The following is a 22208-nucleotide window of genomic DNA, read 5'->3' on the forward strand; positions in this document are numbered from 1 at the left end:
AACTATAAAATTTAATATTCTTAATTATTACGTATAAAACTGTCGATTTCTCCGAATGATCTTCGGTGTGATTAACCTACAATTTTGTATTTATTTTGAATAATGGTTTAGTAGGACCTTATTTATTATAAAATACATAACTAGTTCCGACGCTCGATAGGTGGCATCCTTTTCAAGTGTTTTGTTGAAGCTATAACATATAAAAAAAATTTAAAATTCTAAAATACTTTCTTTTGCAAAAAATGGCAATACTACATATTTTACATTTAAACAAACAATAACACCAAAAATAAGAAAAAAACAAGTTAACAGAAACATTTAATGTAAGTGCAATAGATATTTAAGAAAAAACGAAAAGTATTTAATAAAAAATTTACACGTAACCCGTTATATATGAGAAAAATAATTTTATAATAGTTTTAAGTATTGAATAGTTAAACATTTTTTATAGAAAATAACGAAAAAATGTTTAAATGTAAAATATGTAGTATTGCCATTTTTTGAAAAAAGCAATAGAAAGTACATTTCGTATTTAAATTTTTTTTTGTAATATGTTATAGTTTCAACGATAGGTCAGCGTCAGAACTAGTTGTGTATTATAATAAATAAGGTGTTAATAAACCATTATTCAAAATACATATTAAATAGAAACCTTAACGTAATTCAACGAAACGATTTACTATAATTTTGTTTAGATCAAATACTCTTAGAGCAAATTTAACGAAAAAACCTGAAATTTAAAGACTTAGTTTGCAGCAACTACACTATCGGCATAAATATTAGGAGAATGGGTAAACTCTAAAAAACATTTACCACAAATAATTTGTTGGATTCGTGAGAAGCGGTCAAGAATAAAGTATTTAGAAAAAAACCTTTTCCATTTTTTATCGACGTTTCGATCTTTATTAGAGTCATCTTCAGGGCATGAAGTGTGATAGCATTGAGTGTATGTTGCTGTATTTTACTTCCGCTCGGTGCTGAAATTACCTAGCAGTCGGANTACAAAATTTAAAATTTTGGTCATGATTGCACGTTCCACTGAGGTTACAAAAAAATACCTACAACTTGTCAAATTTTACTAACACTTGTTCATCTAATATGCTTTATGTTGATATATCCAGGTTTTTTGAATAACGTTCTAATAGAGTTGAAAAATAACAATTGAATATTCGAAAACGTGATCTAAGGTAAATTGTAACCTCAGTAGAACGTGCAATCATGACCAAAATTTTAAATTTTGTAATTTTGACATGTTCCAACTGATATTGGCTAACATTTTATGTCATTCAGATTATTGCAGAGAAGTATCTTACAGCACATTTAGAGTTTTTTCAAATGGTGTAATTGGATTTGTAGTCTCAACATTTTGGAAGTTGTGGTTTTTATGTGGTAAGGCAGTGAAAAGTTGAAAAAACCTAACTTGACGAATATCTTCAAAATAGAGAACTTTCCCAAAATTTTCTCCTGAGCATTTTTTTCTCCAACGAAGAGTAGAATCGATTCCCTGAGTTTCGTCAGAAAGAACTGGGTCACCCTGTATATATTTTGTCTTGCTCTCGCAACAGGTTTTTAAGTTTATCCAACGAAAAATCTATTTATACGTCATATCTATTTAATGTCTATGTATTTTACTTATTAAATGGAAAAATCGTATCACTATACCTCTGGTACTTTACACTCCGATATTCATTCAATGTGATTCTGAAAGAATCCAGTCCCAACATCTATAGATTTTTCGTAAATTACTTCTCTTTTTTGTATCGAATCATCCACTCCGATCCAAACCACACTTTTGTCTAAGAAATCCTATAACCTTGTATTCCATTCCACCCAGTATTATGTTTCACACTTTATATTATCGGTTTTAATTAGTTCATTCTTACGCCAGATACTTCACGATTAATTTCAGACATTTGTTTCTTCAATGCGCATACTTCAAAACTGTAAATTATTCAGTTATCGTGTCAGTGATAGTTTGAAAAAAGAGAGGAGCTGCTTGTAGCATTTTAATCCGCCGGAGTGGAAAGATAAAGTGAAAGAGAACTTCAGAGCAATCAGTTCCACTATTTCTCTAATCGTTATATTGATTATAAAAACTGACACTTCTGACGATTAAAAAAAAATACTGTGTTAACAAATCTAAAGTAAATTGGTGCGTTTTGTTGACCGATTTTGATGACAATGTATATAAAATCGGTCAGCAAAACGATAGCAGTACGTCATCCTCCATCCAATTTACGTTGATTAAAAATGAGTCCCTTTAATAATATGCGTAAATTAATAGGTGAGATGTATTTTACAAATAATACTTGCATCTATTGTCAATAAACTCGTAAATGCTATATAATCTATTGTCAGATATTTTTTTTTTCTATAAATTGTTGCTTTTGTAAACGGCAATAATGCACTGTCTGTTTGTTAATGTTTTTATACTCTCGAGTTGGTATTTTTGCTGAGTATCGGCCGTCTTCAGAAGAATTCAGTAGGGTTTGTAATGTGGGTCCATTTATACGGTTTCTCGGATATAAAACCCGTCTCGGACTGGTATTTAACGTCGTCGCTATCTTTGTCGCATGTATTTCATGATATTAAGGCTGGATTCATCCCTTTTGTTATTAAATTCTTCACTTCTTCTAAGGTTTTGTAGACTTTCGTGTAAAACGAATCTTTTTTTTTAAAATTTAATATACAGTATTTATTTATCTGTGACGAACCGTCTGGTATGCTTTCTTGTAGATATAGGCGTACAACGCAATAATGCATTATTGTATTCGTGCCGTTATTGGGTTAGATGTTCACCGTAATTCGATCGTCCTTTCATAATTCAATACGTTATTAAACCATAAGTTTCTTATCCAATTAACTAATAGAACTGTCATCGTATCTGCAAGTTGGAGCAGCTGAATACACAAAAAGGACGACTTAGTTGTTTTCTTAACATAATTTTCGCAATTCTATAAAAAATATTTGTAAAACTTTTATTGATAAAAAAACATCAATATATGTTATTTTATGTCCTGTCTTCCAACTTAGTGCGATGTTCCATTTCGCTGTTTTTCGTCTCTCACTATCTATCACTTTTCAACCTTGAATTCCAAAATATTCAAAGGTTTTGTTACCAGGGGCTATAAAAAGTATTCATTTTTCTTCTACCTCGCGTGTGTGGGTTGAAATAAAGGTTTGTACCTCCTTAAACAAATAATGGGGAGGTCATTAAACTCAGTAAAAGGGGACAATTTCAATAGTAATAGAGGAGTAATTGGTGTTTCGTGGACCAAAGTGACGATAGTAGTTGAGCACTGGGGTCGTGGGTTCGAGCCTCGCTCGTGATACTAATTTTTCTTCTGAACCTTATCTGCATGAAAATTGAAAAATGATAACTAATCAAACAATTAAACTCAGAATATTACAGTTGGTTTCTTAGCTCTTCCTTTTCTTTCACACTTCTTCTTCTTCAACCTTGTTTCTTCTTTGTTCTTACTTATTCACGTATTACGTTGGTATATTACCATAAAATAATAATTATGTTTATTTTAAACATACATCCTATTACCTGCAGATACCTTACCTATTTTGGTACGTTGGGGGATCTTGTAATAACCAAGTACACAAAACAACACACAAAGTCAAGCTTTCCACCTCGCTCTCACTCTTCTTCTCGCAATCTCTCTCCCTCCCCTTTCTCTCCCCTCACTCTCTCACTCTGTCTCTCTCTCTCTCTCTCTATATATATATATATATATATCACTCACTCTCACTCTCTCTCTATCTTCCCTTTCTCTCTCTCTCATTCTCTCTCTCTTCTCTTTCTCTCTCTCTCTCTTTCTCACTCTCACTCTCTATCTTTCTCTTTCACTTTCTCTCTCTCTCTCTCTCTTTCTCTCTCCCTCTTTTTCTCCCCCTCTCTTTTTTTCTCTCTCTCTCTCTATCTTTCTATCTATCTATCTATCTATCTATCTATCTCTATCTTTATCTCTATCTCTATCTATCTATATATCTCTTTCGCTGTCTATTTTTGCAAATAAGATTTTGCAGGATGTAAACACAATGCCGATTTGTTTATTTTAACCAACCCATTCGGTGTATATACACGACCTCGTTCTTTCTGTTTCCATTTATTCGTTTTCATGGTTCAATTGCTGCTGGGTCTAATAGTCACTACTGAAGAAGTCGATTGAATATAATAGTTCTCTCTCACTATCTCTCTTTCTCTTTCGCTTTCTCTCTCTCTCCTCCCTTTCTCTCTCCCCTCCCTTTCTCTCTCTCCTCCCTTTCTCTCTCTCCCTCACTCTCTCTCTCCCTCACACTCTTTCTCTCTCACTCTCTCTCTTTCTCTAATGACAGTTGAGCAAAGAACGACAGACATCTGTCATAATCACAATCCCGAAATCCCTGGACAAGTCACAAGACGAGAGCGATACGGTTTAAAATTGTAAATCCAAAGTACATCTCTCATTTTATTTATTGAAAAACCGAAAATCTTTCCGGCATTTCGGAGAGAGAAATTCGGATTTTCGAGAACGTACAGTAAAATATTCGGCTCCTCGTCAAAATTACGCTGCCGGTTTCTTTTTGCCATAACGTTGTCATTTTATGACCAATTTAAAATCCGATTGCACCATTGCTTTCAGCGTAAAAAATTCCTTTAAAATCGTGTCGTATTTGAAATTTTGTAGTAGAACTAGGTCTCAGGTACCCTGTATAATTTTGCTCCAAAAAAGGTAAAAATTTGAAACTAGTCTAAAAATATTAAACGTCATTTTTGTTTGAAGAGAAATTTAGCTGGGCATCTAAAAATGATACCCTGTTTACTGTACAATATAAACTGTACAAAATTATGTCGTTGAATGTAAGAGTGGTCAGTATTAGAAGAAATTCTGGGACATTAAATAAAAAACGCATTTATTCATTCTCTCTCCCCTATACCATCTCACACAATTATTCTATTATATTATACCTTAAATTACAAAGTACGATCTTGAAGGTGAAAGGATGAAGAATAGAAAGTGATTCATAATTACTACCGAACAGCGTTATTATACAGAAGAAGCTGTTTATCCTTTATGACTATCACAAATATAATTTTTTTTAATTTCTTCTTTTTAACGATTTTAAAATGAACCGGTGTTTCTTAGCTAATCTAAATTTGTTATAGCGATTTATCATAGGCGCTTAAGGGATCAATTTTCTATCTCACATGAGTAGCTATTGTTTGTGCTTCTTAGTGTGAAAAAAATGTTTATTTTAATTAAATTTGTTTTCACAAATGAAAAATACGTACAATAAGATCTTTAGTACTTAAAATATTACAAGCAAATCTTCCAAATAAAAAAATATCCGAGGTGTCTAGTAGTCGGTATTTGATGTAATGACCCATGTTAAACGTGTTTTGTTTTGTTTTCCAGCTTCGGCGTGGGGGCTTTCTTTAATTCTCTGGCCCCCTTGGATCTACTCGTGGCCCTACATCGAAGGGAAGAGGACAGTGCCTGACACGGAATGCTACATACAATTTATTGAAACGAACCATTACATCACCTTCGGCACGGCGATAGCCGCCTTCTACGTCCCCGTCACGGTCATGTGCTTCCTATACTACAGGATCTGGAGGGAGACGAAAAAACGGCAAAAGGACCTGCCGAATTTACAAGCTGGCAAGAAGGACAGCAGTAAAAGATCCAACTCAAGGTTAGTCCTAAACGTAAACCTTTATTGTCTAAACAAATTTGAAGGGGTGAGAGTAAGTTAGATAAATCTACATTACAGACTTCGTCATTCCAGGACTATTTAATTCCAATGAGATTTTTTTTTAAATAACATGTTTCCCCTGTAAACATCTGGCTGCGAATCTGTTCACGTCCGTTCCATTTGCACTCATCCCCTTTAAAAGGCTTGTGAGTGTTTGCACCCAGTTTTGCCGAAGTACGTCAAGTACCTCAGAAGGGATCGTGTGAAATGGCGTTTTCTTATTTTTCCAAACTTGATATTTTCTCGAGTTGACCAACACCTCGATGGTGTTTAAAACGACACAGGACATCAATTTAAGAAAAATTTGATCAAGATTAACACCATCACTGGTGTGTTTTATTCTGATAGCTATTTTAGTAATTTGACGTTTCCTTGATAAGTATAACATATATAAATTATACCATATGTATTTTTGACTTGTTGTACAGATTAAACAAAAAAGAAAGTGCTGTTACAACTTTTGCTATGCGCGACACAAAACCTACATAATGACATAATAGCACTTGTACTTCTTGTTGAGGACTTGTCCATCCTAGATTTTGGTTTATCAGGCGTGTTAATGCGTTACGCCGGCTTCAGGGATGGTTCTGCTTGTATGTCCTTTGTTTATTTTCACAATTAAGGGCCAAGGTACGTTTAAGTTTTACCAAAACAACGGCAAAAATTCGAAGCAGGGTAAAAAACCAGGATAGACGAACCAAAATGTTCAGTAACAACAATAGTTAAACTTTAAGGAAATAAGGGGACTAATTGAACAATATGTTATAAATTTGGAGGAAAAGAACAACAGTTATTTTGGCAAAGTAAGAAAAAATTTGAATCGAGCACTATCTTTGAGATAAAAAAGTCAATGTCACGAGCGGGATTCGAACTCACGACCTTCGGCTAGATACGCCGCTACTCTACCACCTGAGCTATGGCCACGGAGAGCTTCATTTCAATTATAGCCCAGAAACAAATAGATTACACGACATTTGAAAAATGGCAAAAAAGAGGGAAAATTCAAACGGGGGGGTTGCGATGGGAAGTTAGTGTCCGAGTGGATCGAAGTCAAGCTAGCTCAGGTGGTAGAGTAGCGGCGTATCTAGCCGAAGGTCGTGGGTTCGAATGCCGCTCGTGACACTGACTTTTTTATCTCAACTAAAAAACTTAATTGAAAAATATTAATTGGTCAAGCGGACCACGAAAACTAGTGAATTTAATTATTACATTATATAATTAGTATGCCAGTAAATTGTATCGTTTGCAAAACAATAATCGTTTACGTTTTGATGTTGCAAACCACCTTAATAACGATAAAGCAGTGTGCTAGAGTAGGTTAACATGATATTTAATTAATCGTCAATATTGTAGTAAAAAGTATAAACTGCAATAATCTATAATATTTGAATGATATACATGTGATAATTCATTTTGTAAATGATTATCAATTAAATAAAATTTTGCCAATTTATTTTTTTCTTTTATTTTTATGTTAAAAATACACATTACAACGCATTAATATTTCAGTTTGATTGTTTTCTTCAAGACTTTAGACTAAAAAGGAAGGTTGATGTTTAAATAGAGTCTCTCTTCAACATACTTTTGGTGTCTATTCGTGTATGAAAAGCGATCGGTGCTCAATACACCATGCCACTACCCTTCGAATGTTATTTTGACTTATTTCCTTCCATGCAGATAAGAAGTTTAGAATACAACAATGTAAACATTTTGCTTCTTTTTTGCTCCTTGGCCGAACTACTTTTTTTTTAACGGACTATCGATCCGATTTTTACTAATGAATACAATGCTCACGGGGTTTTTTCCTCTAGTGGCCCTCCATTCTATTGTGGTACTGTTTCCTTCTTATTATAGTCGATACAAATATTACCTTTTAAGGGGGTTTGTTTATTTAAAAAAAGGCGTTATGGTGCGTTTTTTATGTAAGCAGGCTGTGATAATATTGGCCGATGGAAAAACCCTTTTAACACTCGGTAGACAACCTATGTTACATTACAAAACCAATTATTTCCATTTTTGACTGACTTTTTGTAGATAAAGTTTGCGTAAAGTCCAGTCTAGTTTGAAAACTTCAATAATAATAATAATAATAATTCCCTAGTTTCGAGGTCCGATTGACCAATTAATATCTTTCAATTGATCAAGCTTTTTAGTTGACATAAAAAAGTCAGTGTCACCAGCGGGATTCGAACCCACGATCTTCGGCTAGAAACGCCGCTGCTCTACCAATTGAGCTATCGTGACCACTCGGACACTAACTTCCCATCTCAACCCCACTTTTTGAATGTTCCCTCCTTTTAGATCGGATTGGATACTCGGCGACATTTTTTCCGTGGCCATTTCATTTGTCGCCGAGAATCAAATAGATTACACGAAATTTGAAAAATGGCAAAAAGGAGGGAAAATTCAAAAGGTGGGGTTGAGATGGGAAGTTAGTGTCCGAGTGGATCGAAGTCAAGATAGCTCAAGTGGTAAAGCAACGGCGTATCTAGCCGAAGATCGTGGGTTCAAATCCCGCTCGTGACACTGACGTTTTTATCTCAACTAAAAACTTTGATTAATTTAAATAATAATAATAAATTATTCATTAACATCTCTGTCTCTCTCTTTTTTTCTCTCTCTTCCTCTCTCTCTTTCTCACACTTTCACTCTCTCTATCTATCTATATATCTATTTGCCTATCTAACTAAATATAAAAAGTTTTCTGTTAAAAACTAACGATGTGCTTTGAATTAATGACTGATTTTCTTTTATATTCCTTACCTCTAGAGGGTTCGTGAAAAGCACTTCATCCTTTTATACATTACGTTAAATATAGAAGTTTCACGACTTGAGGAACGGGGATGAGTTATGGAATTCAATGGTTGGTTAAGTCCAAGTTCCAGTTGGAAACTAAGTACTCTAATAAGAATCGAAACAAGTTTTTAATTAAATAACGCCAGGCTCGCGAAAGACGAAATTGCATCGGGATTCCGCGATGATAAAGGAACAGAATCTAATTGAAACGCCGAAAAGTATGAGGCGTTCATGATCCCAGCTCATTTCAAAAACTTTGGCGTAAAAAGTATCTATTATGCGAAAGGCCTTAGAGGAAGTGATGAATAGTCAAAATTTACTAAAAGTTGTTCCACTCTAGTGTTAAAGTCTTACAATTTAAGCGCGCTACAAAAAGTTTAACAAATTGACTTGCGTCATGTCTCTTTCGTTTTCTCGTGTGTTTGTCATTTTTGAACTTTTGTTGTTTGTTAACACCCGGTGATAAATATCTGACTTTGCACGGAGCAACTTTTAATAGTTCTGATCCTTCGTCATTGTCCCGACACCTAGCAAACATTACTGCTTCTCATTAGTACTTGAAATAAATACTGAGCTTTCAAGAGGGTAAATAAGCTTTACAATGATTAACAACAATTTTGGAGCGCATATGAATTCTTGTTACACCTTAATTAAATTCTGCTTAATTTAGATAAATATTGATAAAAATCATGAATTTTCTATCGTTTAGTAAATCATATCACTTACTTGTAAATATATATAGACCTGTCTACTAGTTATCAATTTTAAATCGCGTTTAATCAAATATATGCTTTTTTGTTCTTTTCAGGACACCATTTATCAATATACGTTGAGTTTATTTTATGTGAAACGACTGTCCCATGATTTTTTATAAAATGGGGCCAGGTATCAATCGTCCGATGGTAACCAAAAGGACAACAGACAAGATATCAGCGATACTTGTCTTTCCGCCATTAATATCAGTACAACGCATAATATTTTGTAATTATTCAGAAATCGTAAGATGCGGTCTGGTGTGACGTAGGCATCAGAAAAATCGGGCCAACGTTTCGATCTTTATTGAGATCATCTTCAGGGCCTGGGATTTACAAACATTGTTTAAATTTAACAAATACATGTAGGATGTGAAAAAATATGGCACAATTACACAGAAAACAAACACTTTGAGTGAGTAGAAATACTTTGATTTGAGTCGATGATTATAAAAAATATATTTTTTGCATTGTATAAATTCACTTTTTTCCACATCCTACATGTATTTGTTAACTTTAAACAATACAATTAATTAAGGTTTTTAGTTGAGATGAAAAAAAGCTAATGGCACGAGAGGGATTCGAACCCACGATCTTCGGCTAGATACGCCGCTGCTCTTCCACCTGAGCTATCGTGACCTTGATCCACTCGGACATCAACTCCCCATCTCAACCCCACCTTATGAGTTTTCCCTCCTTTTTGCCATTTTTCAAATGTCGTGTAATCGGTTTGGATTCTTTTTGGATTTGGATTGAAAAATGGCAAAAGGAGGGAAAACTCATAAGGTGGGGTTGAGATGGGGAGTTGATGTCCGATTGGATCGAGGTCACGATAGCTCAGGTGGTAGAGCAGCGGCGTATCTAGCCGAAGATCGTGGGTTCGAATCCCTCTCGCGCCATTAGCTTTTTTTCATCTCAACTAAAAACCTTAATTAATTGCCTTGTATTAATTGGTCAAGCGGACATCGAAAATAGTGAATTAGTAACTTTAAACAATGTTTGTAAATCCCAGGCCCTGAAGATGATCTCAATAAAGATCGAAACGTTGGCACGATAAAGAAAATTTTTTTCTGAAACCTACATCTTACCAGACCGCATCTTACGATTTCTGAATAATTATCGATTAACGGTCACTAATCACCACACATATTTTGTAATAATTATTACATAAATTCATAACTTTTTAATCGGTCATTAATAGATCATGTTTGGGCGAAGTATGATCATACAGGTAGACTAAATCGATAAACGCGAATGTTTTACCGCAAGAATACTACAGAGATCGTCGTCATGGCTTAAACGATCGCCAATATCAGTCAAACCATTTACCGTGATGGCAAATAACGTGACACGCATACTCCAATCTTGAGAAATACCATTACGAGGCAAATTCCTTTTTTTAAGAAACTTTTAAAACACTCAGTTTTTACGATTATTTTACATGTAAATACGTTTCCGATGGTAGTTGATGAGTTTACAAACTGACAAATTATTAATAAGAACAACCTTTAAAAATTTGGTATCTACCAATGTAAGAAGAATTCTAATTTCTAATTCCGACTAGTAGGTCGGATTCTTGGATATGAATTAAGCTTATTTGATTCATTAATAAAGACCCAGTTCAACTTCAAAATTTCAAACAGGGCCCTATACATATCGACACATTTTTCGAAGGACGTTTTTCTCTGAAAACAATGGTGCAATTGGATTTTAAACTGGTCCAATAAGTTATGATAAAAAGTCTGAAAAAACGCATTTCGTTTGTTTCGTTGTTAATTCCAATAATTTGTTTCTTCACTAAAGTAAACATTAATTGCCTTTAGTGTTTACATTGTCATTGTTTGTCCAATTCGCATTATGAGAGCAAATCTTAATTCCCTGGAAGTAAATAAATTTTACAATAGTACCTATTCGTTATATTAAGTATTCAATTCAAAATGAACCGAAGAGCATATTTTTTCGATCCGATTTGACATGCAGGACTGCTTTATTAATAGTGGTCGTATGCGCGTCGTGCAGTCTAGCTTTACTCCCAAAAATTTTCTGATCGTCCCAGAGTTCTAATTCACAAAATGTTTATTCGTGTTGCTCGCAATGTGCAGATACGGATCAGTTGCTGTTCTATCACCTAGAAACCTGCGTCGTTACTTCGACGAGGAGCTGAATATTTTCCTGCATGTTCGCGTTTCTCTCCTAAATGTTGGAAGGATTTTAAGTTTTTCAAAAAATAAAATCAGAAGTGTACTTCAGACTTATAAATTTAAGCAGTATCGCTCTCACAGAGAGAGAAGAGTGATGGAGAGAGAGAGAGGGAGAGAGAGAGAGAGACAGACAGACAGACAGACAGGCAGACAGGCAGACAGACAGACAGATAGACAGGTAAGACAGACAGACAGCTAGGCAGACTGAGATAGCGATAGAGAGTGAGAGAGAGAGAGAGAGAGATTGCGAGAAGAAGAATGAGAGCGAGGTGGAAAGCTTGACTTTATGTTGGTTGCGTACTTGGTTATTACAAAATTGCCCAACTTGCTGTACCAAAATAGGTAAGGTATCTGAAGGTAATACGATGTATGTTTAAAATAAACATAATTATTATTTCATGGTAATATAACAACGTAATACGAGAGTAAAGAAGAGAAAATAAAAAACAAGGTTGAAGGAAAAGAAGTGGGAAAGCAAAGGAAGAGCGAAGAGACCAACTGTAATATAGTTATTCTGAGTTTAATTGTTTGGTTAGTTTTTTCTATTTTCATGCAAATAAGGTTGGAAAAAATAGTATTACGAGGGAGGCTCGAACCCACGATCCCTGTTTCAATCCCCGGTGTTCAACTACTATCGTCACTTTGGTCCACGAGACACCAATTCATCCTCTACTACTATTTAAGTTGTATTTAAATTATTTATTCGTGATGCACGCAATATACAGATATTGTTGTTATCATGCTGTTCCATCATCAAGAAACCGGCGGCGTAATTTCGTCGAGGAGCTGAATATTTTACTGCATTCATTAGATTTCGTGGTCCGATTGACCGAAGGGCATCTTTCAATTAATTAATCTTTATGTAAGGCATTGGTTGAGATAAAAAAAGTCAGCGTCAAGTACGGGATTCGAACCCACGACCGTCGGCTGCTCTACCACTTGAGCTATCGTGACTTTGATTCACTCGGACACCAACTTCCCACCTCAACCCTACCTTTCCAATTTTCCCTCCTTTTTGCCATTCGGGTCGAATCCCGCTCGTGCCGCTGACTTTTTTATCACAACCAATTCTTTACATAACGATTAATTAATTGAAAGGTTTTACTGTACGTACACAAAAATCCGAATTCCTCTCTCCGAAATGTCGGAAGGGTTTTAGGTTTTTTTGAAAAAGCAAAATCAGAGGTTCTCCGGACTTACAATTTTAAGACGTATCGTTCTCATCTTGTCCAAGGACTACAAAGGCAATTAAGTAAAGAAATAAATTATTGCGATTAACAACGGACTGCACGGAAATAAATTAATTGGGCCTTATTTCTACGAAAATAATTTAAATGGTGCTCAGTCCCTTAATTTTTCGAGGGAGGTTTCACTAACACTATTAGATGATTAGACTATTAGATGAACAACGACTGAGAAGGATTCTCAAGCTTGATCGATGCCTCCATTCTTTCCAGGTGAGACGTTATTTGAATCCTCCTTTCCGGGATATGTAGATGTCTCATGGCCCGATCTGTCCGCCTTCTCGGTCACCCGATTTAACTCTAACTGCTTCATTTCAAATTTTTTGCCATAACTTCATCATTTTTGACCAATTTAAAATCCGATTGCACCATTGTTTTGAGGGTAAAAACTCCATTAAAATGATATGATAGGATGAGGGTCGTATTTGAAATTTTGAACAGGGCCCCCCGCTTAACTTTTTTACACATAGGTTAAAAATTTGGTTAAAAATATTAAACACGTATTCGTTGATGGCGTCATTAGTTCAAGAGAAATTCGGGGCATATAAACAGGACACCCTGTATACGAACGAGCATTGATACGTTGAGATTTATTATCCCGATTAGAACATGCAACGTAAATAATACGACCATATATAAAGTATAAAAAATACAACATAGATCCTCATGCCTCATGCTTAATTTGTAATTGGAAGGAGTTAGAATCATAATAGCATTTCCTTTTAATTTGCCCTGTTTATGAAAAAAATGTTTCGTGTCTATCACCCGAACAATGCTTCTATGACTTATTATGCCCTCAAACATTGGAAGAAGCTAATAATTTGTATACGTTAGTCATTTGAACACTAAAACTAAGACAATTTATTGTAATAAAAAGTAACTTAATTTCCATACCATGGAAGGCAGAGAGTAATATTGTGTTCATTTTTTTTATGTTTATTTACTTTTATATTCCTTTTCAATCAACCGTACGAAGGGTAAATTACGTTATTTTCTCATTTTTCAATTATCTTTTCCTATTGTCGAGGTTATTCTGTTTTTATATTCTATTAATATTCTAATAATATTGTTATTATTAACTTCACTAATTTCGTGGTCCGCTTGACCAATTAATATATTGCAATTAATTAAGGTTTTTAGTTGAGATAAAAAAGTCAATGGCACGAGCGGCCATTTCATTTGTCGCCGAGAATCCAATCCGATTACAAGACATTTGAAAAATGGCAAAAAGGAGGGAAAATTCAAAAAAGGTGCGGTTGAGATGGGAAGTTTGTGTCCGAGTGGATCGAGGTCACGACATCTCAAGTAGGAGAGCAGCAGCGTATGTAGCCGAAGATCGTGGGTTCGAATCCAGCTCGTGCCATTGACTTTTTTATCTCAACTAAAAACCTTAATTAATTGTAAGTTATTATTAACATTATATATTATTTTTATTATAATCAACATTGCTTAACATTTTTGTACTTCTCTTTTCATATCTGAAATAATGGAAGTCACTATATCTGTAGATTTATTCCCTATGAACATACATACATTTTATTTTATTCTTTTATACATACATATTTTTTTATTATGCATAAAATTAAAATAAAAATTATATCAATGTAGTCTTCGATATGGAAACTTCCTCTTTTTTATCAGCAAATACAATTTAATTTTTTATTTTGTGTATAGAATCTTTCTTACTTATAAATAGTCCAATAACATGACACGAGCCTCGATTTTACCCGGCTTAGCAAACCGTTTCATGGCCTATTCAGTTTGTCGTAGAAACCGGTGACTTTTATTGACCTCCTTTATCCACGTGAAGCTTTTCTTTTTATAGAATTGATAGTAATCATTTCGAACCAGAAAAGACTAAATTTCATGTCTATCCTTCGGCAAAATATAGCGCATTTTTCAGATAATTGTTCAGAAATCGCAAGAAGCGATCTGGTGTGATGTAGGTTTCAGAAAAACATTTTCTTTATCGTGCCAACGTTTCGATCTTTATTGAGATCATCTTCAAGGCTCAAAGTGTTTGTTTTCTGTGTAATTGGCACTCTCAACACGACACGCAAGAATGGCACAATTACACAGAAAACAAACACTTTGAGGCCTGAAGATGATCACAATAAAGATCGAAACGTTGGCACGATAAAGAAAATGTTTTTTTGAAACCTACATCACACCAGACCGCATCTCACGATTTCTGAATAATCATCGACTAACGGTCACTAATCACCACACATTTTTCAGATAGTTGAATCGGGTAAAAAGTATTGTATTGAAGAAAGTTGTTATTAGCGTTAGATCAGATATTTATAAAATAATTAAATCATATTCGGTGCCTGGTTTAATGTATTACTTCGTTACATCATTCAGGAAAGTTTAAAATTTTAATATTCCATCACCATAAAATGCTTTCTTCCTTCAATACAAAAGTAATTATAATTCTTTCATTGTTTTGTTTTTGTTAAATAAATATTATTGCATTAGCTGGAACAATACGTAGTGTCTTCCCAGTGAATATATAGGGGTGAACTTTTCATCCCTTGAAAAATATCTGTTTAGTTTGCATGTTTGCAAGGGATTTTTAAATAAAATTGTAATTCCTTCTCATCAGGCGGTTCATAATAAAGGGCCTCTCTTCATTCCCATCATTTCTTTTTTTTTATTTTCGCCCTTAGAAATGGTTAATGGAGCTTCATTTGTCTCTTCCCATGATGACTGTCAAACGTACATAATCCGCTTTTCTTTACCCGACATCTTGTAAGAAATGGGCCTTAGTCTATTTTTTAATACAGCCGGAAAGTTGTATTTTCAGACTTGTTGAACGTGATAAACAGGACTTTGCCAGAGAATCCGCAGCCACTTCAAAATAAGGGTCATTTAAAAGAATAGACTGTAAATATGACGAATCATTGTGAACAAAGGTTCATGACTTAATTCTCGATAAAACAGTGGATATTATTATACTAAAACTGTTGAACGAACTGCTTTTATAGGTAGGAAATTTCAATATTCTAGATAGTGTACTTCTCCCAATTTTCTCTTCGTATTCCGTTTTTGAAAAATCATGATTATGGACAGAAAGGTTCATTTTGGGCCCGTATAGTGCTCTATTCGCTAAGACCACTAATGCTCCCCCGTTGAGCATGTGATTTGTCTTTGTGAGAAAAATCTCCTTCTCCAAACTTGGCAGACCACTTCTGGCACAGCAGCCACTAAGAGCATCTTCACCATATGCCACGCCATCCTTCGAGCTCGACAAGCATTTTTCTCTTTCTGCAAATAAAACCATCTAAAGGCCTATATTTTATTCTATCTTGCCATGTGAAAGAACGACAAAAGTTTCAGTAAAAAGTGGTTTATGAAAGAACAAATCGTTGAACAAAGTTGAAAAAAAATAAGTGGTTTTTTTAAAGAATATGTATTTTTTAGATCAGACCGTGCCAATGTAAAAAATAAGATGTTTTATTGACAGATTTATAATGATTTTAATGTTTTTTTATTTTTTTTCCAGTGATGAAGCGGTCGACCTCGAAGACTGGAAAAAATCTAGAGGCGACGGCGGTGCGAAAACGGTTTCCGGTGGTTCCGATCAGACGAGGATCGAGTACGGAATGCCCGGTGATCCCAATCAATACCATAAGGTAAATACTTCTAGGTTTAATAAGCAGTAAACTCCGGTTTCGAATCAGTTTCGCCAAAGCGAAATTTACGAGTATTAGACGGGGATAAGCCTGAGGTGTTCAACTCCGAGTTGAACACTTACCCGAGCTATGAAATCAACGGTTGAGATTAGCCTGCGGTGACGGCACTTTCCTATCCCTCTCCACAATCCATCCGGCCCAAAAGCTCCCGTCCATCGCACAACTTGCTCAATCACGTAAATTTCACCGGTGCCCAGGCTGACCGTGCAAGGATTCAAGCTTTTGACAAAATGAAACAAAAATAAACCACATTCTGCATTCGTTAATATTCTTGCACGAAAAAACGGCCAACTTACGAAATGCATATTTTCTCAGCCTTTTAAGTTACAACTCATTTTTCAGAAAATGTTACACTGAACAAGATAGGGTGATTTAATTTCATTTATGCCTGTTTTTCATTTTTTTTTTTTTTTGTAAAATTAATCATTGTGCCATTGCGTAAAATTCAATTAATTATATATTTAATATTCAACTTTTCCTAATTGTTATGCTCAATTGTACTGCAATATATTTTTTAATACAAAACATGAATAGAAAATTAAAATTTATAACCTGTGGAATAAAATATAAGGTTATGCTTTTTACCGAGTCCTGGTGTTTTTCAGTAGAAATTTAAAAAATCAGCATTAAATTGTTATATATTAGAGATTAAAGAACTGTGCTTCGAGCATTTTTGAAAAATGGCAAAAAATGAGGTAAAATTCAAAAGGTAGAGTTGAGATGAGAAGTTAATGCCCGAGTGGATCGAAGTGACGATTGCTCAAGTGGTAGAGCAGCGGCGTATCTAGCCGAAGATCGTGGGTTCGAATCCCGCTCGTGACACTGGCGTTTTTATCTCAACTAAAATCCTTAATTAATTGTAATTTTTATGTTCTTTATTGCATTTCAACGATATAATTTTGTTGTGACATCTGAGAAATTTTTAGGTTTCATGGATAAAAAACATTATCCACAATTGATGTTTAGTTCAAAAATAATTAAGATACTCTTCTTCGAAACTATGTAAAATTCTCTAATATGTAAAATAGTCGATAAGACTAGGCTGTCCGTGCAAGGATTCAAGCTTTTGAAAGCTTTTGAAATTGCGACTCAAAAATAAACCACATTTAGTTAACATTTATTTATTTAAATTTTTAATAGGGGTTATACACCGCCCATAAAAAACCGACCACCTGGTTTTTGCACGAAAAAATGGCCAACTTTCGAAATGCATATTTGCTCAGACTTTTACTTACTGCGTTATTCTTACTGCGTACGACTCATTTTTCAGAAAATGTTTCTCTGAACAACATAGTTTATTAAATGTTTTTCTAGCTTCAGTCATTCATCAGTAAATTCGGGAAAATATTAATTTTTGCACTTTTTACGATAATTTCAAAATAAGCTGTGGACCCAGGAAATCGTCCTGGAGTGCCGTTCTTTAGCAATTGATAGGGAATTTTAATAAGCTTTCCATTAGACACTTTCCACTTTGCGATTTTCCAATACTTTTCGAGTTATTCGCAATTTTTGGGCAATGTAGGTTATTTTTTACGTGCTCATGGAAAAAACCGATCAATTTATCTCCCGATTTTGTCATACATAAACCTATTGTTTCAACGGGTTATTCAAAACCGAACTGCCACAACACCTGTAAAATGGAAAGGAAAAATTGAATTTCCGTGATGAAGTAAACAAGTGGTGATGAAGTAAACAGAAGCATTCCGCATCCAAAAAGGTCATAGTAAACGTGTAATCTGTCAAGACCTGTTTTCTTTAAATTTGTTTTCTGTGTTCACTTTTTGAAAAAGTCCTCGGAGCAAATATTGCAGAGCGTAAAATTTGCGAAAATATGACGGTTAAAAATTATGCACACTTGAAAATCTGGAGCGTAGTCGGTTTTTCCACGAGCAAGTAAAAATCACGTTTTTTTGCCACAAAATCGAGTATACTCGAAAACGGTTGAGAAATCGGATAAAGTGGAACATGGCCAATTGAAAGCTTATAAAATTTGCTATCGACTGCTATACCATGCCCTGACTCCACAGCTGAATTTAAAGTTTTCGTAATAAGTGCAAAAATTAACATGTTCACGAATTTTTGATTATACCGATGAATGACTGAAGGGATCGTTATGGATTTGTTGGTATATAAATATGGATGCTATATAAATATGGAAATATTTATGAAATAGAAGTTTTATGAGCAATTATCTGTAGAAAAAAAAATAGGAAAATACATAATTTGTTTAATGTAAGAATTAAACGATTGTTTTAAATTGTACTCACCCTTTAATGTTTAATTAATTTCCATACCCGAAGCTATGTGTATTAAACAATAAACACATAGTTCAAAGTGTTAGTTAATTAGTTACGCACCTTGTTAATTGGTTCACGGAAACCACACGGCCGTTGTAGCCTTGCGGGATTTAGCGCTTCATTTTGGAAGTTTTCAGTATGCCTTGCCCCAATTGAAAGATCGATCCTTTGAAAATAGACACTTTCTAAGATGTTAACTTGGCAATTAAACTTTCTTAATTTCTTTAACCAGACCGGGCGAGAGTTGTGAAAATGTTACAAATAGACGTGGGGGAAAATTAGCGGAAAATCGTAACAAAGAAAACATTCTCGTGCCACATTCTCGCACGGTTAAGTTGAAAAACAAATCTCGTTATTTATCGAAAGTGCCATTAAACAAGGGAAATATCATCTGGAAAATCTGGCAAAATGGATCTGAATCTCTAGATTTTACACCCGGGCGATTTGTTTTCTTTAATGCATACTCATTTAACGAAATAAGCAAATGTTCAAAAATATTAAAGCCTTCCATAATATAAAATTGTATCTAATTTTCGTAGCCTCGATGACTTTTTGTTTAAGAAAAGTCCTCCAAGGAGTAATTCTGCCACCAATCTTATTTTTCTCTACGTGTCAAATTTTGACGACAGTTTAAAGATCGATTGACAATCCTCAACTTTATCATTTGAAAATACTTTAAACCTAACCTACTTAATCATAAATATGATATATATTTTTTCCCCCAGCCGACTGACTACCATCCATTTTGCCACCTCGCGTTTCCGCACTGTTCATTTGTTGCTCCCGTAGAAGGGCTTTGCGATCTTTTATTTCCCAAGGAAATTGTGAACCATTGTTATCTCTCGTAATATTCAACACCTCCACACGAGCTAATAAGGTTTAAAAATCTCATTTAAAATATACACATTTATACGAATATACAGGGTGTCTTTTAGATGACCCGGCTGAATTTTTGTTGATGCTGTAAAATAAAGTGTTTAATATTTTTTAGTTTAGTTTCAGATGTTTACCGTTTTTTTCTAAAAAAATTATACAGGTTAGCTCAGGCCCAGTTCAATATCAAAATTTCAAAGCCAACCCTATACATCCTGACATATCATTTTAAAGGGGTTTTTAAGCTGAAAACTATCGAACAATCGCATTTTAAATTAGTTAAAAAATGACAAAGTTCTGGCAAAAAGTTTGGAAGAACAGTCTTTGGTTTGCTATTTATTAATCACAATTCATGTTCGAACTGCCTGCCTTCTGTAAAGATGCAAAGATTTTTTTCTTTTTAACCACTTTTCACAGGTGCTCAGAGCGATAGAGTCAGAGGACATGGATGGACAAGCATTTTCTATCCTTTGTCGCAGTTCTTCAACGGAGGTTGATCGGTTATGATTGGCGTAGAAATTGTTTTTTAAATGGCTGCACGGAAAATAGTCAAGTAGAGTTAAATCGGGTGAGAAGGCCAACAGATCGGCATAAGTTCCTATTCACCTATCCCGGAAGGGACGTCCACCTGCAAAGAATTGTATGCACGACATCCATCTAACTAGAGAATCATTCTGTGACTTAGTTGCAGAGAAACACTATCTAATAGTGATTTTAAAAAAATGAAGAACTGAGCGCTATTTAAATTATTTTCGCAGAAGTGAGGCCCAATTAAATTATTTTCAACAAGTCCGCACCAAACGTTGATACTGTGAACCGCCTGATGATGACAAATGAACAAAATTCTCGGATTTTCCTCTGCCCAAGTTCGAAAATTCCAATGGTTTAGTATGCCATTAGAGGTTGGATCATCTGGAAGAAGTATGGAAGCACGTTTCCTTCAGCCTCCCAAATCGACATTTGTGCAACAAACGTTAGACGCCTGTCATAATCAAAGTGCCGAAGTTCCTGGACAAGATGAGAGCGATACGGATTAAAATTGCAAATCCAGAGTACAACTCTAATTTTATTTTTTGAAAAACCTAAAACCCTTCCAACATTTAGGAGAGAGGAATTCGGATTTTCGGGAACATACAGAAATATTCAGCTCCTCGTCGAAATTACTCTGCCGATTTCTTTGTGTCATAACTTTGTCATTTTTTGACAAATTTAAAATCCATTTAAACCATTGTGTTCGGCCTAAAAAATCTTTTAAAATCATGTATCAGGTTGTATAGGGACGTATTTAAAATTTTGAAGTTGAATTGGGCCTGAGGTACCCAGTATAATTTTTCTCGAAGAAAAGGTAAAATGTGAAACACATCTAAAAAATATTAAACACATTTGTTTATAATTTTTTTATAGCGTCATTGGTTCAAGAGAAATTCAGCCGGGCCATCTGAAAAAGACAACCTGTATTCGTTATGGTATTGTTGGCACTAAAGATACTCAACATTTTACTGACATCCCATCCTCATTCACGCTAATAAAGACATACAAAACGCAGCCTTTCACAACATTGATAGAAATGGCAGGCATCGTTGTATTAGAGATAACGCAGGTGTCTAGCCAATTCCCTCTTTAAACTTATAACAACTAACCGGCTTGGTTGGGTTTGTTGGGTGATCTTTATTCTGCTACACTCAAGTTAATATATACATTCACTTTATAAGGAAAAGCACGCTTGACAAAGACTTCAAATGCGCCTATACGCATTTTTCCGCGTCAGGTATCCAAACAATTTCTCTCTGCAATCACTGCTTTTTCAGAAATTATTTGAAACTCGTGGATAAACCTCAACTGGTCCTGTGGTAATTGTTGACACCCTCGCAGAATATGTTTTACCGTTACTAGAGTGCAGTTATTCTAGTTGGACTGACAAAGTAACAAATGTCTCAAAAAAATATTGAACTTGTTTAGAAAATAATTGACAAAGCTGATCTGGCTTAGCAACAATGTAAGACAGATGGAATCAAAATCAATGTCAAAAAGACAATATTTCTTCTTTGATGCTAAAAGCATTAAAGTCGCAAATAGATTTTCTTATGTAGAGAGAATAGTTTTGGAAACAGTTTCTCTGACATCTGAATGTTAGGCCACTTCCTCAAGATATAAAACCATAGCTTCAATATCTATTGGTTTAGGAATAAAAACAATACTGCTAATACGGCTTTTGTAAGGTATTTGTATTTATATGCTATAAATACTGTTCATGCTTCTGGATTTTGCGATATAAATAAAATATGTTGTTTTAGAACATGGAAATTTCTTAGCGTAATTTGTCTTTTCTAACATTTTTGGTTTTTGTTTAAAAAAAATTCCATGTTGCTTTTTAAAGTAAATTTATTATTTATTTAACAATTTATTTGGACGTTTAAGAAATTTATACCCATCATCAAAATCTTCACTTTAATTTTATTTGTTATACATATGTCTTTTAAAAATGAAGATCCTGAAGATGACTGTAAAATCCCGAAATATAAAAAATTAAAAAAAAGAGGAAACTATAAAATTAGATGGTCAGTAGGGTGAAAGATAAAAGAACATAAAACATAAAAAATTATAT

At 34.4% G+C, this 22208-nt stretch overlaps 1 protein-coding gene and 1 non-coding gene across 3 annotated transcripts in view; one reads left to right on the plus strand and one right to left on the minus strand.

The window, feature by feature from the left end:
* The window catches only part of LOC106665165 (muscarinic acetylcholine receptor DM1), a 221613-nt gene that overhangs the window by 163670 nt on the left and 35735 nt on the right, over nt 1-22208 (plus strand). For both annotated transcript variants that reach the window (XM_014391400.2, XM_024229725.1), the window contains 2 exons: nt 5406-5685; nt 16244-16373. In XM_014391400.2, the coding sequence (XP_014246886.1) occupies nt 5406-5685; nt 16244-16373 (410 nt within the window). The remainder of the gene's footprint in view (nt 1-5405; nt 5686-16243; nt 16374-22208) is intronic.
* Trnae-uuc lies at nt 7917-7989 on the minus strand. Its single transcript has one exon. It is a non-coding gene; the product is annotated as a tRNA-Glu (tRNA).

The sequence above is a fragment of the Cimex lectularius genome, unplaced genomic scaffold (genome assembly GCF_000648675.2).
Source record: "Cimex lectularius strain Harlan isolate CLEC.00 unplaced genomic scaffold, Clec_2.1 scaffold390, whole genome shotgun sequence".
NCBI classification, from domain to species: Eukaryota; Metazoa; Arthropoda; class Insecta; order Hemiptera; family Cimicidae; genus Cimex; species Cimex lectularius.